At 41.5% G+C, this 21117-nt stretch overlaps 1 protein-coding gene across 5 annotated transcripts in view; it reads right to left on the bottom strand.

The window, feature by feature from the left end:
- The window catches only part of PAM (peptidylglycine alpha-amidating monooxygenase), a 250259-nt gene that overhangs the window by 65262 nt on the left and 163880 nt on the right, over positions 1-21117 (bottom strand). For all 5 annotated transcript variants that reach the window (XM_073545548.1, XM_073545723.1, XM_073545901.1 and 2 more), the window contains exons 13-14: positions 16515-16702; positions 16348-16419 (exon numbers count right to left, since the gene is read on the bottom strand). In XM_073545548.1, coding sequence (XP_073401649.1) covers positions 16348-16419; positions 16515-16702 — 260 coding nt within the window. The remainder of the gene's footprint in view (positions 1-16347; positions 16420-16514; positions 16703-21117) is intronic.

Here is a 21117-nt window from a genome sequence, read left to right as displayed (position 1 = left end):
TTCTTAAAAAGTGAAGCAGACAAATCCAGTGATTTTTTTTGCCAAAACCACTTCTGCCAAAAGCATGTGGGAAAATGCGTTGCGTCTGATGAGACCAAAGTTGTTTTTTTTGGCCATAATTCTAAAAGGTATTTTTGGTGCAAAGCCAACACTGTGCATTACCAGAAAAAAAAAACATACCCACAGTGAGAGTAGAAGCAGCATTATGTTTTGGTGCTGTTTACAGCAGCTGGAACTGCTTTTTGTAAAGGTGGAGGAAATTATAAACATTTTCAAATATCAGTCAAATTTTCATCTAAACCTTCAGGCCTATGTTAAAAAGACGAAGAGGTATGTCACCTTTCAGCATGACAATGACCCTACATATACCTCCAATTCAAGAAAAGAATAGTTTCACCAAAAGAGCACAGTTTTGGAATGGCACAGACATGAAACCAATTGGAAATATGTGTGCTGACCTGAAAAGGGCTATACACAGGAGATGTCCTCACAATCTGACAAAGTAAAGCCCCCGTTACACACTGCGATATCGCTAGCAATATCGCTGTAAAGTCACTGATTTTGTGACGTTGCAGCGATATTACTAGCGATATCGCTGCATGTGATACCTACGACCCGCTCCCCCGTTGGTTATCGCTGATCGCGCGAGAAGCTCCTGGATCATTCCTCGTCGGTCACTTCCTGCGGCGCTTCCTGTGGCGCCGACGAGTGGAGCCGGGCGGGAGGACGCAGGATCACCGCATCTGACAGGTAAGTAGCGATCCCCGTCCCCTGCGATGTCGCTAGTGAGATCTGCCTGTGTGGCAGCTCACTAGCGACCACCTAGAGATGCACCAGCGATCCTGACCGCGTCATATCGCTGGTCGGGATCGCTGGTGAGTCGCTAGGTGTAACGGTACCCTAAGAGTGAGAAAAGATTGCCAATTCTAGATTGTCCCATGCTGATAAACTCCTACCCAAAAAGACTGCATGCTGTCATAAACTCAAAGACCACTTCAATAAAGTTTTAGGCAGCATATGGCTTCAGGAAAATGGCCACTGGGAAAGCACTGCTCTCCACTCTGCCTCACCACCGACATTGGGTCCACAGCAACGCACCGCTGGGGCATCCACTTCTCCCACCCAGGGCCTGCAGCATTGCCCCACTTCTGCTGCTGCCGACTTCGTGAGGGACCATGCCTCATGTGACACCATTCGACCACCGTCGTCCCCGAGGTAAGATACCTTAAACTCAGATCCCCCATCTTATAAAAAAAAAATATTTTTTCCTATTTTCCTCCCCGAAATTTGGGGTGCATCTTATGGTCCGGTGCGTCTTATAGTCCGAAAAATACAGTAGGCGATATTAAACGTGGAAAAAGTTCTGAAATTAGTCTTTTTGGTATGATTTATATCCACCATCTGGCTATGCTGATGGAAAAATATAAAACTTATGGCTTTTGAAAGAACAGCAGGAAAAAGACAGGAAAAAATTAAAAATCATCAGATTTTGAAAGGGTTAGCCAATATGAATGGAGTTTAAGAGGAAACCAACACAAAACATACAAATTCCATGCCCTTGACTGAATTGGAATCTGAGGCCTTAATGCCACTTCCCCTTTGTTATGGCCTGTGGCGTAGGACGGCAAGACGGAACCCTTTTGTTAGAAAGAAAAACATCAAAGCCCAGCTATGTTTTGCCAAAACCTACATCATATCTGCCAAAAGCATGTGGGAAAATGTGTTATGGTCTGATGAGATGAAGATTGAACTTTTTGGTCATAATTTCAAAACTTACGGTAGGTTTGGCACAAAACCAACACTGCGCAATACCAAAAGAACACGATACCCACACTAAATCATGATGGAGGTAGCATTATACTTTGGGGCTGTTTTTTGGCAGCTGGAACTAGGGCTTTGGTCGTGGTGGAGGGAATTATGAATAGGTCTATATCAGTCAATTTCATACCAAAACTTTCAGGCCTCTGCTAAAAAAGTGAATATGAAGAGGAATTTCACCTTTCATCATGACAACGACTCTAAGAATACCTCCGAACCAACAATATAATGGTTTAGCCAAAAGAAGGTCAAAGTTTTGGAATTCCCTAGCCAAAGCCCAGACCAGAATCCAATTGAGAATCTGCAGATATATGATTTTCCAGATTTCTAGTTTGGGAAAAACAATTTATAAAAAATTTTCATGAGCCTCTTCGTGATTGAATTTTATACTCATGTCTTGCTGGCATTGATAATCCAGCCACAAACAATATAAAATTGTGTAATAACAAGTCAATTATCATCATGCAGACTTGGCATGTTTCTTCAATAATAATAAACAATATTAAAACATGTTTACTACTAGATCTGTAGAAATTTTGGCTATATAAAGGGACTGAAAGACTCAACTATTGTGAGCCAAAAATCCTATCACCTGCCCCATATTTACAGCATTCACCATTCAAAGCAGGTCAATATTTCATGGTAGTTACAGATCTGGGTCACAGTAATCGGACCTCCACAAGACAGTTTTAAATTGCTATCCAAAATGAACCTATTTTTATGTTGACTATAATAATGTGCAAACCACAATATAGAAGAGAAGAAATATCTGATAGGTGACCTGTCTCAGTGAAATGATGTAAGACATATTACAAGGTGCTGTTTATAGAACTCATCCATCAGTCCCAGATCTACAATCTTCTAATCAGAAGGGAAAATGCACAGATGGATAGACTCGACATTCCTGTGCAATAGCAAGACACACACAAAGGTTATCATTAGTCAACCAGAATCTGAGATCAATGTCCTCTGTGTGGAAGGACATTTTATTGGTTAGGCTAAAAAAAATACTGGCTACTTGCAGCCCTATCTTCAAAGCCAATTGAAATAGGCTGTCACTGACATATAAACTAATAAGGAAAAAACCTAGTTACAGATGGCTTCATTTGCTTTGAACTACACTGGGAATGGATGTTCTCCTTAAAATAACCCCCACAGTACCAAATTGTTTCTTTATGGAAAGCAGTAGGATTAGAGTTTGTTCACACTACACATCCAATTTTAACTAAATGATATAAAGGCCAAACACAGATCTCATTAACTTCAATAGAAATCTGTTTAGTTGAAAAATGTTTTGAAATGCACACATAGTTTTCTATTGTGCAGATAATGGATGATAGATAGGAAAATGTTACAGATCAGTCACATTTGCTTTCTGATGTACTGCAATGATGATTCTTTTGTCTAACCCCATTTTAGGGATTTCAGTGTTCAATAACATAAATCCCTGAAACTTGCCAACAATATTGAGCTTTCTATATATTAACGTTACCAGAATGAACATTTGAAAACGTATTTAGCTTTATCGTTTATCACATCATTATTTGTCTTAATAGATTTAAAAAATGAAGAGCTCTTGAAATTACCAGCATGATGTTGAATAGGCGGAAGCTTGCAAAGTACAGGCCCCCCCAGGAAGAAATGATTGTGAAACGCGCATCGGGGTTCCTTCACATGAGCAGCTCCTATATCCAGGTATCATTATCACCTCCCATTGCGCCCTCACATGATTCCTCCTTATCTCTATTTTTAACAGCCTTCTATAGATTGGGTTTCTCTCCATGAATTTGCATTATACTGCAACTTCTACTACCCCTTTGGGATCATGTCTCTTCACTGTTCCATAAGTGGACATACACATATTTCTTGAGATATTGGACTAACCAAATAGCATGATTTCATTCCAACATTAATAGACAAACAATTTTCTGGCACCACAATTGGACATCATTCAACATTTGTTTATATTACATGAATTATTCCAACTTGTGGTCGCCTCCAATTTATATGGTCTTTGTATACAGCAATTTTTGTATTTTACAGTTGTGGCCAAAAGTATTGACACCCCTGCAATTTTGTCAGATAATACTCAGTATCTTCCTGAAAATGATTGCAAACACAAATTCTTTGGTATTATTATCTTCATTTAATTTGTCTTAAATGAAAAAACACAAAAAGAATTGTCCTAAAGCCAAATTGGATATGATTCCAAACCAAACATAAAAAAAAGAGGGTGGACAAAAGTATTGGCACTGTTCGAAAAATCATGTGATGCTTCTCTAATTTGTGTAATTAACAGCACATGTAACTTACCTGTGGCACCTAACAGGTGTTGGCAATAACTAAATCACACTTGCAGCCAGTTGACATGGATTAAAGTTGACTCAACCTCTGTCCTGTGTCCTTGTGTATATCACATTGGGGTCCTGTGTCCTTGTGTGTACCACATTGAGCATGGAGAAAAGAAAGAAGACCAAAGAACTGTCTGAGGACTTGAGAAACCAAATTGTGAGGAGCAATCTCAAGGCTACAAGTCAATCTCCAAAGACCTGAATGTTCCTGTGTCTACCATGCGCAGTGTCATCAAGAAGTTTAAAGCCCATGGCACTGTGGCTAACCTCCCTAGATGTGGACGGAAAAGAAAAATTGACAAGAGATTTCAACGCAAGATTGTGCGGATGTTGGATAAAGAACCTCGACTAACATCCAAACAAGTTCAAGCTGCCCTGCAGTCCGAGGGTACAACAGTGTCAACCCGTACTATCCGTCGGCGTCTGAATGAAAAGGGACTGTATGGTAGGAGACCCAGGAAGACCCCACTTCTTACGCCGAGACATAAAAAGCCAGGCTGGAGTTTGCCAAAACTTACCTGAAAAAGCCTAAAACGTTTTGGAAGAATATTCTCTGGTCAGATGAGACAAAAGTAGAGCTTTTTGGGCAAAGGCATCAACATAGAGTTTACAGGAGAAAAAAAGAGGCATTCAAAGAAAAAAACACGGTCCCTACAGTCAAACATGGCGGAGGTTCCCTGATGTTTTGGGGTTGCTTTGCTGCCTCTGGCACTGGACTGCTTGACTGTGTGCATGGCATTATGAAGTCTGGAGACTACCAACAAATTTTTCAGCATAATGTAGGGCCCAGTGTGAGAAAGATGGGTCTCCCTCAGAGGTCATGGGTCTTCCAGCAGGACAATGACCCAAAGCACACTTCAAAAAGCACTAGAAAATGGTTTGAGAGAAAGCACTGGAGACTTCTAAGGTGGCCAGCAATGAGTCCAGACCTGAATCCCATAGAACACCTGTGGAGAGATCTAAAAATGGCAGTTTGGAGAAGGCACCCTTCTAATATCAGGGACCTGGAGCAGTTTGCCAAAGAAGAATGGTCTAAAATTCCAGCAGAGCATTGTAAGAAACTCATTGATGGTTACCGGAAGCAGTTGGTCGCAGTTATTTTGGCTAAAGGTTGTGCAACCAAGTATTAGGCTGAGGGTGCCAATACTTTTGTCTGGCCCATTTTTGGAGTTTTGTGTGAAATGATCAATGTTTTGCTTCATTCTCTTTTGTGTTTTTTCATTTAAGACAAATTAAATGAAGATAATACCAAAGAATTTGTGTTTGCAATCATTTTCAGGAAGAAACTGAGTATTATCTGACAAAATTGCAGGGGTGTCAATACTTTTGGCCACAACTGTATATATTGTGTGGCTTAGTGTTTTGTATCTATGTACCAGCACTTTATCATGTATTCTTGATCATCATACCTTTGGATGTATTGTTTGATCCCACTGCGTATAAGGGTATGTTCCCACGGTGAGTAAACATTGCAGGTTGGACACTGCGTACCTCCGCAGCGTCCAGATGTTACAGCATAGTGGATGGGATTTCAAGAAATCCCATCTCCACTATGCATGCTGAGACGCCTCCAACTTCCCTGTGGAGACGTACATGCGGCGTGTCTTTAAAGACCGCAGCATTCAATTTATGTAGCGGAAACGCTCAGTCTCCGCTGCTTAAATTACCCATACGCTTTCATTCGATGCGGTAATAGTGCATTATCTTCCGAGTCACATGCGTATTAAGTGCGGAAATCCAGCTTACAATGCATGTGTACTAATTTAAATAACATTGTACCTTGTTTCAGCCGAAGTACATGTACACTGCAGTTCTCGCGATCAGCTGAGTTGACCTCGAGAACTGCTGTGTATATGACCGCCGGGGACGGGGTTATCTCCAGTCACTAGCCAAGTTCCCACAATCAGCTGACTGCGAGAACTGCAGTGCACGTGACTGCCGGGGATGGCGTAATCTCCTCTGGTGATCAGCTTCAAGCTCCGCTGCGTTCTGGATGTCAGGCTGAGTGGTGGCATAATGCCACCGCTCAGCCAAAGACATCTAGATATAGCTGGAGTCGTCGTGGGACAGTATATATATCTTCTCGGTGGACAGGTAAGGATATTGTTGCTTTTTTATTTTAATTCTCTTCCAGGAGATGAGGGAGTCGGTGGAATATGCAGTAAGTATGGTTCAATTTAGATCTATTAAAGGAGTCTGTCTCATTATTTCAATTAAAAGGCTTTATTCTGGCTGTGTCTTTATTTACCATGCAACTATAGGATTAGTAATGTATAGGTGTCTTATAGACGCCTCTCCATTGCTAAGCCGTGGGCTTGATGTGACCTGACAATAAAAAGGTGACATTAACCCCACAAATATGAGCCCCACTTGCCACCCACCACTACCGGGCAAGTGGGAAGAGCCGGGTAAAGTGCCACAATTACCGCATATTTAGATGTGCCAACTGTGGGGCAGCTGCGGGCTGCTATTTTTATTCTGGTGAGGGCCAAAATCCATGGGCCTCGCCAACCTGAGAATACCATGCTGCAGCTGTCTGCTTTTTAAGTGGCTGGTTAACAAATATAGGGTGACCCCACGCTATTTTTTTGGGAGTGGATCCCACTATTTTTGCTAACTATACAAGGTAAGCAGACTGCTGCAGCCTGGTATTATCAGGCTGGTAAGAATTTATGAATATTGGATCCTTACCAGCCTGAAATACCGGTCCCAGTAGTCTGCTTTACTATGGCTGGTTAATAAATATAGGGGGACCCCACGCTATTTTTTTTAAAATTATTATTATTTATTAAAAAAGGAGAGAACCTCTCTCTGTGCTTTCCTCCACCTCCTGTGTTTTGTACTTCCAGTTGTGTCACAAGATTCACCATTTTTAAATTAGTACAAATTCATAGTAAGTTGCGTTCACGAACTTAATACTCATGTGACTAGGAAGATAATGCAGTTTTACTGCATCTAATAAAAGTGTATGGGTAATTTATGCAGCGGAGACTGAGCATCTCCACTACATAAATTGACAAGCTGCGGTCTGGAAAGACTCGCCTCATGACCGTTTCTGCGGGTGAGCCGCAGGCATCGGTGCACACATAGTGGGCATAGGATTTCTTGAACTCCCATCCACTATGCTGTAACAGCTGGACACTACAGTTTGAACGCTGTGGATGTACGCAGCGCCCAACCCGCAGCATTCACTGACCGTGGGAACATACCCCAATATATCTGCAAACAGGAAATCACTTTTTCTTTTTCCTTCCCGAAGCCAACTTTCAACTGGCTTTATTTCAAGTGACAAAGAAATCATGCAATGAAAAAATGCGGAAAAAACGCATGCAGAAAAAAAACTACACTAACAAGTGTTATATACATTTTTCCATATGTATTTTTTCATTATATTATTTTTTCACGAAATGTATTCCTTTACGATGATTTGTATTAATTTACTTGTGCATTCATACCTAGCTGTGATATATATATATACTATATTTATGAATTTTGTCTGCTAAGGCTTCACTCTGCTTATGTTTTAATCACCCTATTTTAAATACTTTTTAAATACATTTTATCTTGATTAATAAAAATATTGTTGCGCTTACTTGGTCTTTTGTAACGTACCTTATTTTGGATATATTTTATACATAAGTATTATGAGGAGGTCATTGCCAACGCTGAATAATTCTACTGCTACTAGGAGAGCACGCTCTATAAAGGATACAAACTGTATACTTTATAAGGCTAGTTTCACACTAGCGCTTTTGAGCGCAGCGACGGCCTGCGCACGGCCGCCGCTAAGCCTCGCCCCCTGCCGCGCCTCCGCCGGTAGCTCCGCCTACCGGCGCATGACACTGCATGCGTCCTGCATCCCCTATCTTTGTCACTGGGGGCGCAGGCCGTGCGCAGTATGCGTTTGGCGGCGCATGCGCCTTTTTGACGGTGCGCCGAGCGCAACCAAACTGCAGCAGGTTGCGTTTGGCGCAGGTCGGCGCACCGTCAAAAGGACGCATGCGCCGCCAAACGCATACTGCGCATGGCCTGCGCCCCCAGTGACAAAGATAGGGGACGCAGGACGCATGCACCGTCATGCGCCAGTAGTCGGAGCTACCGGCGGAGGCGCGGCAGGGGGCGGGGCTTAGCGACGGCCGTGCACAGGCCGTCGCTGCGCTCCAAAGCGCTAGTGTGAAACTAGCCTTAGCCAAGCAAATAGGAGTAAAGAAATGGATGACGGCCATTTTGCATCTTCACTGACGCTTTACGGGTCCAGAAACGGCCTTCGTCCATTGATTACCCGCACCCCCTGCATGCAGCTTGCATGTCCCGCAATCTGAAATAAAGGATTGCTTTTTCGAAATTGGCAAGTGCTCCCATTTCTTTATTTATATTTGCTTGGACAATTTCACTTATGTTAAGTGACTTTGCAGCGCCTGAATCCTTTTTTGTCACATTTGTTCTAATAAGGGCGATTCTCTACAACAAAGTTCCTCCAGGCAAAAAAGATCAATGTGCTCAAGGACTGGCCAGCCCAGTCACCAGACATGAAGATTATTGAGCATATTTGGGGTTGGATGAAAGAGGAAGCTTGGAAGACAAAACCAAAGAATCTAGATAACTCTGGGAGGCATGCAAGACTGCATTCTTTGCTATTCCTGAAGACTTCATTAATAAATTGTATGAATCATTGTTGAACCGCATGGATGCAGTCCTTCAAGCTCATGGAAGTCACACAAAATATTAAATATGACTCTAATAGCACCACAACTTCATTCACCAATGTTATGCAACATATATTTGTTTTTTAAGTTAATTATTTGTTTGAATACCACATTACATTCTGTGGGCGACAAAACTTTTGTCTTGCCAAAATCTGACCATTCTGTGTCCATTAAATGATCAATATTTCTGGCTTGGTGGCAATTTATTTTCTTAACCTAAACCACATTTCGGAGGTTATCAGCTTTCAAAAGAATAATTTATACAACCAATGGATGAATTTAACGTCAGGTTATAAGCTTTTATGAACATAACATGGATAAGCGACGTAACTTCTGTCAGGGAGTCTACTATGGAAGAAGTACTGGAAAAAAAAAACGGCGTTCCGCAAAACCGAAAGCGACGGTTTTTCAATGGGGGCCGTGTCCATACGCCGTGAAAAAGATCAAGCAGGCTCGATCTTTTTTCACAGCCATACGGCACACCGTGGAATTTTTGCGGGCCGATTTTAGGGCCCCATAGAAATCTAGAGGGGCCGCAGAAACGGCCAACAAAAACACGGTATGTGTAAAAGAACCCTAACAAGTATAAAGAATGCTCATTAACATGAAACAAGGTAGAGAAAGGTCCCATACTACTAAAATTATAATGATAGTGTATTTTTAAGGCATTCTGGATCACATCTTTTTCATAATTCCACGTTATTCCTCCTCTGGTATGCCAAGAAATTGACAAGTGGGTGTTACCAATTACCCTTGTCAAGACCCCCCCTCTCAACTGGTAACATTCAGTTCTCCATTTATTAATAAATTACTAGGAGGAAAAATCAAGGAACGCATGGAGATCCTATAAAAAAAATTCTCCAGCATTAATATTTAATTAAGAATACAAATTCTTACTAAAACAGATGTGTAAGGAGATCTGACAGGTATTCTTTAAGGGGCTTTTCAGTATACAGAGAGACCACAGAGTCTTAGAGGTAAATAATGCAGTTCCTACAGTTGTCACTAGTAGGAGCTCCTTACATTTGGATAGTTACAGGGGGTGTAGGAATCTGTGTGCTGTGATCACAACCGCATTTGTGACTTGTGACTAGTAAACTAAGAGAGGGAATATGAAATTCCTTAACTGAAAATCAAAGCTTCAACTATTATCAAAATACTGTAAAGTCTGAAATTAATCACTGAAAAATGTTGGGACTTACTTGGATTAAAGGAGATTTTCTAGCAACTAAAGTGTCCTAAAGCCCCATATAGAAAAATAAAATTACTTGCTAAGTTACTTTTATTAAAATGGTTGTGCTGCTTGCGACACAGATAAATAAGTTCAGCTTATGGTGAACACTCAGGAAAAAATGTTCCAGCCTGGATTCTGTCCTGCTCTAGGATGAGTTTGTGCAGTTTACATTTCACTTTTCCTTCCCATCCTATGGATCTTATCGAGCATGAGCAGTGACACATTGTTACTGCCCATGCTCAACTTCTCATAAGACTTCTATGGGCTCCAGAGACTTAAACTGAACCTATAGGAGGCCATAAGAAGGTGAGCGTGTACAAATCATCGTAGGGTGCTGCACAGGAAGGAAAAGGGGAGTGCACGCTGCGCAGGCGTGACCAGTAGGAGGACGGTATCCTGACTGTGGAGGTGGTTATTGAAATATCCTCAAAGGCTAGAAACAATTCTTTACCTTAAAAACTGTACAACATTTTTAAGTTGAAGGGGTTGTTCCACCATCAAAAGTACATTTTAATCAACAGATCTTTGAACAACAATAAGTTCCACAATTGGATGTGTTTAAAAAAAAGTTCCTGTGCTGTTCGTGGCAGAACCCCTTTAAGTTAATTACAAAGTAGCTTGATCTTTATAAAGGAACTTAAAGAAGATCATTATAATTAATGATAACGCCCCTTTAAGTAAAATTTTACAATACATACTGCTTAGACCTTTACTCCGCAAGGTCACATCATAAAGAAAATAATGAATCCCCTTACAATCCTAAACTAGAAGTGATATTATTTTAGTGCCATTTATTCAATGGCACTTCACATGTGATATTAATAACCCATAACTACCATATATTGTGAGAACAATGATCCAGTCACTACCACAGAGCAGTAGAGATTTTAGGTAATAACTCTTAAACAAGTCAATACCATTAGAAAGATTAATAGGATTCTTGTTCCCTACTAAAACTTCTATGCATACGTATCACAAATAAATTAAAAGAAAAAATGAGCGTGACGTACATGTAGAAATTTAATAATATATTATTGGGGCTACTTGCTGCCTTTGACATAAGCACCATTTAAAAAAAATCTTACATTTACTCTTGTTAGAGCCTGAACCTGTATATCGGAATCATATACAGAATTAAGGAATGATTGTATCCTAGAATTTATAATTTTTAGGTCTGTTTCTATTTACATCATTTATTATCATTAAAGAACGGAAGGGGAATAAAGTAGAAAATGAATAAAAACTGACAGCAAAATTACGGTAAGTAGCTGAAATGCAAAAATAAATAATTCAAATATCACTACACTAATACAGGAAAGCGAAAATAAAATACTCCAGAAAATAATGTAAATCACTAAACACACTGACCTTACTGTAAATGTAATGAGTAGCAGAAAATGTTTAGATTTTCGGGACGGATGATTATATACAAACTGAAATCTAAAGTTTTCGGCTGTGAAGTAGGTTAAATTCTGGCAAAGAGCATTATGCTAGAAAATCTGCATCTCGGCCTCCTTTGTTACAGCAGGGCATTATCATTTCAATGCAGCCCTTCTTTACAAGTCTATGTGATTAAGGAGGATCAGCCATGCATGGTGCAAAGGGCATGGTGGTGGGAAAGCTCTGCTGAATTCCTAAATCAGTGCGTGCTTAAAGACTCAATCGAGCAAACGACACAAAAAATGAACATGAATAATTCAAATTAAATCTTGTTTCTTTCAAAAGCACACTAAAATCCAAAGTATCCTTCACTATGTACCGTATACGTAGCAAGGCTAACTAGGGTCTACTTTATCATGGTAAAAATCCTAAGGGAAACTGCAGACAATACCGGAGAAGAGAAATTCAGCTCCGCAATTAAACAGTATCAGGCCGTGTTTCCCTAGAGAAGATGGACAAGTCTTTATTTTTGCCTACAAAGCAGCATTCCATATGCGCAGTGCAGACACTAGAGTCAATGGTACAGTTAATTGAATGTCCCGAAATTCTATTTGAGCAGATTTACTCAATTGGGGATTAGGTGATGAGTGGGGGATGGTAGCTGGGATGAGATTCACATTGAATATATTTGGAACCAATCGAATCCACTCAGACGGGGTTAAAAAAAAAGACAGTAAACTAGCAGATTTACCTCTCCTCAGCCCTCCTCATATCTATCCTGCCACTACCTAGTGCTTCTTTTGTTTTTTTCAGCCTCCATCTTTTGGGTCATCCAATGCGCGCTACTGCCGACTAATATGCTATTGACATTAATGATGTTCGCCACACTAAAAGCATGGTTACAAGGACATCGTGACCACACGGGGCCTGCGGTGCCTGCCTCAAGAACCAGTAGAATAAATGGCCTTATAATAACAACAAATAATAATAGGAAGGCTAAAAGGGAGAGATCGGAGGACAGAGCAGCAGTGAGACAGGTAAGAGAAGGCTGGGAAAAGCTGAATTTAATACTTTTCTTTTTAATCCCATAACTGCAATCAGAATTCAGCTATTAGTGAAATCTAAATCAAATCAATATCTGGTGTGACCGCCCTTTGCCTTCAAACGGCATCAAAGCATCCATTCTTCTAGTTACACTTGTACACAGTTTACAACGCACAAAAGCAGGGATGCTGTTCCAAAACATCTTGGAAGACTAACCACAGATCTTCTGTGGATGTAATTTTGTGGCAATCCTTCGGTCTCTTCAGGTAATCCCAGACGGACTTCGTAATGTTGGGATCAGGGCTCTGTGGTGGCCATATCATCACTTCAAGGACTCCATATTCTTCTTTACAGTGAAGATAGTTCTTAACAACATTAGCTGAATGTTTAGGGTCATAGTCCTGCTGCAGAATAAATGGAGCCAACCAGATGCCCCCTTACACGATGATTAAGTATCTGTCTGTATTTCTCAGTATTGAGGACACCAAGGAATGGGCAACGTTGATGACTCTAGATGCAGTGAGAAACTTCGTGCAGCAGATGAAAGGCGCATCATGCTTACTTCATTCTGCATTCGGAAGATGTCCAGTTAAAGTCCTTCAAGACAGTGTGAAAATGTACCTAAAAGAATTGATGCTTTGCAGCGCTTTTAAAGTTTTATTTAAAGTATTTACATCTGATGGCTGCCAGAGCACATGTATAAATGTGAATAGGGCGCACTACAACGTCAATTTAAGTGTAATAAGGGTGCTACATCATGTATGGAAAAAGGAATGTCAGAAGGAAGAGAAAGCCCAATACATATAAGACATGTACACCTAATGCTTCAATAAAAAATATGCTTTTATTAACACTGATAAATGAATGGGGAGATATAAAACCACTTAAAACAACATAAGGTGCAACATAACTGCACCTCTAGTAATTACAATAAACCAACCACAGTAATAACAATTACCCATACGGCTGCCAGAGCATAGAACATCTGATCGGTAGAGTTGTCAGGCGTTAGCCCTCCACGGATACTATATTGATGACCTATCCTATGGATAGGTAGTCATTATGTTGCAACTGGACAAGCCCTCAAAGTACTTTTCCACAATACCCATGATAGAGTATGTATACATTTTGTCATTATTTTTGGACATTACTGATGCCGTGTCTGAAGCCTCCCTGCAGTTTGAGCCTTTAGATCTCCAGGTAGTTTCTGGCAAGATCATGCACAGTAAATACAGTAAGTATTGACAAATAACTAGAGTATAGGGATAAAAGCTATATACTTGGCCGGGGTCTGTTTTATAGACAAGCACAATTCTCATCTTATAACAAACTCCACTTTAATTTATAGCACTATTTCAATTTAACATCAGAATGACATCTCCTTGGAGAAAACCTCTCCAGCTTGCTCTAAAGAGAAGAGTGACCAAATTTTTGGGGTACGGTCATAGAAACAGCATGTCTGCAATATGTGCTAGGAGACCTGTGTCCTTGGTACTGAATACACGTTATTTATATACATTTCGACTGAATTAAGTCAGGTTATGTACACATCGGGCGCAAAATGAAATGCACTATGTATGTAAGCATGCATACAGAGCAAAGCTTTTCATTTAACAAAACTCCTTGTGATTTACTCACATAAAAACCAAAGAGATGAGCAGGAGCATACATTAGTATACGTGCAATGTGTAAGAGCACGCTCACACTGTGGCCATTTCACAGAAAAAAAAAACAACAAGATAAACAAAAACAACAAAACAAAATGAGGATGTACCCTGTAGCACATAAATGGTAATAGCACATGTAAATAACATAGCATACTTAGTTAACACTATTTTGATCAAAAAAAGCGTAAAAGCCATTCCACGGTGACAAGGTAAACCAAATCAAGATGGTCCTATCCTGTCTCTAGAAGTAAAGCCTAGTTTTAATACTAGAGAACGGCTAGGACCGTCTCTGATTGGGTACACCTTGTCACGGTGGAATGGCTTTTACGCGTTTTTGATCAAAATAGTGTTAGCCAAGTACGCTATGGTATTTACATGTACGATTACTATTTACTTGCTACAGGATATATGCTCATTTTGTTTTGTTTTTCTTGGGTTTTGTCTAGTTTATTCACATTAACCTATAGGTTTCCATAAGATCATAGGTCAGCTTTGCTACTCATTCAAGTTAAAAAAAATTTCCCCTTCCAAATGGGGAGGTAGTAAAATAAAGTTATATTAATCGCATTCATATATACCAGTGTATTTGTGGTGTATAGTCCCATAATTATAAGCCAAGCAGATGCTCCCTCTCCCCTCTCACAGCATGCAGTCTCACTTACACAGTACAGAGAGCAGCTGCATCCCACTTCTCTCATTTACTGCATTACTCCAGATGGATTACGTAGGGACCGAGAAAGGTTGTAGATAGTGATGAGCGCAAGTGCTCACTACTCGAGTTTGCCTAGGGTGCTTGGGTATGCACAGAGTATGGCGGGTGCTCCAGTGAGATGTTTGCGTCTTCGCGGCTGCATGTTTCACAGCTGTTAGTCACAAAACACGTGGGGATTGCCTAACAAATAGGGGCTATCCACGCATGTTTTGTGGCTGTCTAAGGCTGTGTGCACACATAGCGATTTTTAAGCGTTTTTGCCGCGATTTTCGGCGCGAAAACGCTTAAAAATCATGTACAGAACGCCCCCCATGCATTCCTATGGCATTCCGCACATGCTGTGCTAATGCTGCGCTTTTTTCCGCGGCGGAATCGCATCGCGGAAAAAAATCGCAGCATGCTTATTCTTTGTGCGGAATCGCAAAGAATTGCCGTGATTCCGCACCCATAGGAATGCATGAGAATCGCTTACTTCCCGCATGTGGCTATGCCCACCATGCGGGAAGTTAAGCGTCTCATGTGCGGTTGGTACCCACGGTGTGGAGGAGAGGAGACTGTCCTCTAGGCCCTGGGTACCATACCCCTGTAAAAAAAAGAATAAAAAATAAAAAAATCGGGGTATATTTACCTTCCGGCGTCCCGCGATGCATTCCCGGCCTAAGCGTTCCCAGTAATGCCTTGCGGCAAGGACCTGTGATGACGTGGTCTCGCGAGATCGCTATAGCAACGCGAGACTACCTCATCACAGGTCTCGCAAGGCATTACTGGGAACGCTGTGGCCCGGGAATGCAGCGCGGGACGTCGGAAGGTAAATATACACCGATTTTTTATTTTTTTTTTAGCATTTTAACATCCTATCTTTTACTATTGATGCCGCATAGGCAGCCTCAATAGTAAAAACCTGCTCACACTTGTCAAACACTATGTTTGACGAGTGTGACCAACCTGTCAATCACTTTCCAAGCGATGCTTCAAATCGCTTGGAAAGTGCTTGAATATCGCACGCGAAAATCACGGCAAAATCGCGATAAAATCGCGGTGAAATCGTGCGGGAAAAAAACGCGCGATTTCTGGGAAGGAGTCCGGTTTTTAGTAAGCGTTTTAAAACGCTACGTGTGCACATAGCCTGACAGCTAGGAAACATGCAGCCGCTGGAATTCTGACAAGTCACGCCAGCACCCGCGATATTTAGTGCATACCCGAGCACCCTAGGCAAACTCAAGTAACGACCACTTGGGCTCATCACTAGTAGTAGACATTTCCAGACAGTATCCATGTAGGAAAATGAGAAGTACATTTATTCATATGTTGGTTTCATTAGGTATGATGAAGAGTTGAAATATCCATGACAAAACATTCTTTGTAACCGGTTTAGTTAATGCTCTGGCCGTATGACACTGCGGTGTGATAAATAAAGAGCACATCTACTACGTACCCTGATCTAGCACTTGTTCCTCCTCTCTCTTAGGTTGCTCTTGTATGTTTCTTGCCTCTGGTTCCTTCATATCTTACAAAGAAAAAAGAAAAGAACAATATTCCCATAATACATAACAACAAAGACTGTATAATTTACCAGAAATATCTATATTTTAACACTCTTACCATGGTGATGACCATGTCCCAACATCACCATATCGGGGCTGACAGGCACAGGTATATTGGCTATCTCAGGGATGTGTTGAAATAGTTTTTGGTCCCCTGTGCGTACACACGTCATATACGAACTGGCATGACCAGCATCCATGTAATACATAATGTACATGTTGCACATTTCATCACTTGATGTTCCCCTGTTACAAGAGAAGAATAAATGTCAATGATTAGACAAAATGCCATTGTCTTAGAAATCATAATCTAGAATCAGCTGGTTATTGGGGTACTGCAGCCACAAGGAAAAGAAATCCAATCACAAGATGGTAATGCACTGCAGCGGCCACTACAGGGAAAATGCAGTATTGCATCCAATCAATGGCTACGTCCACCAAGGCGGTTTGTAGTAGTTCTCCACGGAGGATAATACAGAAGAGCCTTAGTGGCAATTTCCTTTAATATAATATTTTACTTGATTAGATTAAGACGTTTTTCGGTCCCAGGAGGAAAGTCTATGTGACTGCAGACTGACGAATCGTGACTGTGCAATGCCCATACTGTCCCCTGTATTCCCCATGTGAGTATATGGCCTTGTCATGTATAAGATTTGTATACTTGCAGTCATGAGACAGCTAGACTTCTGCGCTTCTCTCAGTTCTCTTCTGTTGGGAGAAGCTGGCTAAGAATAGTCGGCACATGGCGACAAGGATTCAAATCGTAGATGTGAAACCACGTGGCTGCTCACTCGCACGGGGAATAAAGGGAAATTAGGACAGTGTGCGCACCGCACGCAACGTCACGATTCGTCAGTCTACACGAATATAAAATGGCCGCAGACTTTTCTACTGAGAACAAAAAAATCCCTTTAAGAAGACTATTTTAAACTAATTTCTCCCAGATTAAAGCACAAAGACCATAATAAATATACTTGATCTGAAACTCCAGACCACAATATTTATTTTATATTTCAATCAAAAATTTCAAGTCTGAATAGGAGAATTTTAACAACCATATCCATAGACCAATGAATCTACACAGGGAATTTTTTATGGAAACCCTTAGCCTTTAAATGTCTGACTAGAAAAAGTCAGAGCATGCCCTGGCATAATAAGCAGAAGTGATGCCAGCTCCAGTTATTTCCCGTACAGTATTCAGCCTAGGTAATACTATTTTGATTGAATATTAAAGGAAATCTGTCGGCAGGTTTTTCCTATATGATCGGAGAGCAGCATAACATAGGGCAAGAGAGCCTGATTCCAGCGATGTAGCACTTACTGGACTGCTTGCTGTCGTGTTGATTGAATCAGTGTTTGTCTGGCAGCTTCCTGTGTACACTGTGAATTGTCAGCAATCTGCCTTTCAGTCTTAGGGGCGGGGTTACCCAGATTAGCTGGACAGCCAGGCATGTGGGATGTAGTCCTATGTGATAATCTCATGCTGATAAAATACTGATTGTATTGAAACAGCAACACAGACTAATAAGTGACATCTCTGGAATCAGGCTCTTTTGCCCTACGTTATGCTACTCTCAGATTAAATAGCAAACATTGGCTGGCAGATTCCCTTTCATGGTTCGATTTGTGATTATTGGGGGCAATCAACTGGTTAACCTTCTGTAAATCACATTACAGGCCATAATGTACTAGTAAATGATATTCCCCCACTAGCTGTAACCACCAATTCTCTCCTCCAAAGGCTGGATGATTACTATTCTGTGACCGAGCCGCCATGTACGATGTGAGGCATGCAGGGAAGACCAGACAGCAATCCCCCGCTGCAGTGAACGTCCCATTGCTGTCAACCACAGATGATATATACTGTATATATTTGACAAAGTGCATATATTTCATAATAAATATTATAAACAGCGGAATACAGAAGGACGTGTGGGGGAGGAGGGTCTAACCATGAAAGATCTGCCAATGCTGTCTTTTCCAGTGCGGTCTAGCAGGATTCACTTATTTACCATAGCAACAGCAATGATATGAGGAAGAGGCGAAAAACACAAGGGCTACAAAAAAGGGAATTGGTTTCTTCCGTGCGATGAAAGCAGAAAGCCCCCCCGAGAGACTGTACGAGTCAGTCGCCAACCTATGCCCTTGCTACTGATGCTGTGAAAATGGCTCCGCTTCATCCCGAGTGCAAGGAATACCTGGCACTGTAATGGTCTTCTCCCTGCACCCACAGGCAGACACACACGCCCTGCTCAGAAATCCCCCCACAGTCACAGGGGACGAGCTGCCGGCACAAACATCCCAAATAACTAGTTTAATGCCACTGATTTTTTGTTTCTTGCATCATGCAGGCAACACAATGTGTTTAGGCAAATGCCAGGCTGTGGGAAATTTTTACGAAGCCTGAAGGACATCACAGACATGTGGGATTTCACTTTTCTGTAGGCTAAAGTCAGGAAAGGTCGATGTCTTACACTGAAATACAATGACTTTCTATGTAATGTCAAGCAAGCACTGCGTGTCCAGAAACCCTACAGTTGTCTCTGTCCTCTAAGCGAGAGCACTCGCCAGCTCCGGGAGCCCGATCACAGGAGGCATGAAGTTTCTACACTAATGGCTCCCAGAAGTATTCACATTGATTCTAGGGTATTTCTGTTTTCAGGCTGTAATATATACAGGGAAATGTCAAGATAATACAGGCATTTAAAAATGCTTTATGAGATAAAATATAAACACCCTATTAATAATAATAATAATAATAATAATCTTTATTTATATAGCACCAACATATTCCGCAGCGCTTTACAGTTTAACAGTTTCAAAACACAAGTCATAAGTAACAACGTTAACAATACAATAATTAAAGTAAAATAAGACGACCCTGTTCCTGAGAGCTTACAATCTACAATGAGGTGGGGGAGATACAAAGTACAGGTGTGTATTTACAATGATGGTCCAGCCATCTGGAGGGAGTGAGGGATGGATGGAGATGGTGAATGACTTTGATTAGGGAACGTGATAGGCCGCTCTGAACAAGTGTGTTTTGAGTGAGCGCTTGAAACTATGCAAATTGTGGATAGTCCTGATTTCTTGGGGTAGAAAGCTGTTACGACAAGAGGCTCCCGGTCTGGCAGACCGGATGTGACAATGCTTTACAACATGGAGACCACTTTTCACTATCCTCAGATAAAATGAGCCATTCCAGTGGGTCAGCATCTGTGGTTATTACAGATCTGATGACATATTTGAAGTCCCAGCTCAGAGGCTTGATAAAGGACTTCAAGAGAGAAGGATATGTGCAGGCAAAATTGGTGTCAAGAGATTCCCTCTTGGGGAGTAGAGCACAAGAGAAATATACAAATCAGTTTCCACAACTTATTACCACATTCAAATCATTCTGGAAAGAGATGCAAGCAATTTTTGTGAAATATTGACCTACTTTACTTATGGAAAAAGATTTGCCCCTAAACCTATAGGATTCTCACCTGATCAACTGGAAAAGGTGCCACATTTTGAGAGACTCTTTGACAAAACATTATATAACTCTACCCCAGGGTAACCCATTTGGGAGTAAGGGCCCTCTTGAACAGGCTACCGCTTTTGTCAACATGTGCTGAACTCAAAATCAGATATCACAATACATGTAAAAGAGAGGCAGCGATGTACTATGTAGTATGTTACCTGTCTGGGTAAATTGATCTACATTGGGATGACAGCTAGACACAACTGAGTGTGAGAATATTAGAACACGCCAGGAACAGTAGACCGGCATGCCAAGGACATAAGTGCGGCACGCCAGGGACATAAGTGCGGCACGCCAGGGACATAAGAAGGGCACGCTACGGACACAAGACGGGCACGCCAGGGACACAAGAAGGGTACGCCAGAGACACAAGAACGGCACACCAGGGGCATAAGAGCAGCACTCCAGGGACATAAGACAGGCACGCCAGGGACATAAGAAGGGCACGCTACGGACACAAGACGGGCACGCCAGGAACACAAGAAGGGTACGCCAGAGACACAAGAACGGCACACCAGGGGCATAAGAGCAGCACTCCAGGGACGTAAGACAGGCACGCCAGGGACGTAAGACAGGCGCGCCAGGGACATAAGACAGGCACGCCAGGGACATAAGACAGGCACGCCAGGGACATAAGACAGGCACGCCAGGGACATAAGACAGGCACGCCAGGGACATAAGACAGGCACGCCAGGGACATAAGACAGGCACGCCAGGGACACAAGAACGGCACACCAGGGGCATGAGCAGTTTAAAAAAAAAAAAAACACGGAGTGGATAAATTAAAAACAACCCCCAAAATACTTTAAGGAAACTCATAAATGTAATCCAAAGAGCCTGATGGTAAGAGGCATTCATTTTGTGAGACTAGGCAACAGCGGGGGTAATGTAAAATAAAAAAAATATTTATTACAGTGTCACCATACAGCATTGGCAAGTATTCCACTTATACAGCGCTGTACGCGGAGCACTAAGTCGAAGTTTCCATCGGAATTCCCGACACAGTCACTCATTTGCTGATGGAGTCTCTGTGGACACTGTATGGCCTCCGTTCTGGCAGTATTTAGTCTTTTTCAAGTATGCACAAAAACATGGTTAACGTTTTGTGCATGCATAAAAAAAGACGTATAATAAATGG

This window comes from Dendrobates tinctorius, unplaced genomic scaffold, assembly GCF_039654945.1.
Source record: "Dendrobates tinctorius isolate UK_male_01 unplaced genomic scaffold, ASM3965494v1 ptg000003l, whole genome shotgun sequence".
NCBI classification, from domain to species: Eukaryota; Metazoa; Chordata; class Amphibia; order Anura; family Dendrobatidae; genus Dendrobates; species Dendrobates tinctorius.
Note: the sequence above shows the minus strand (reverse complement) of the source record. Positions and strands in the feature narration are given on the sequence as shown.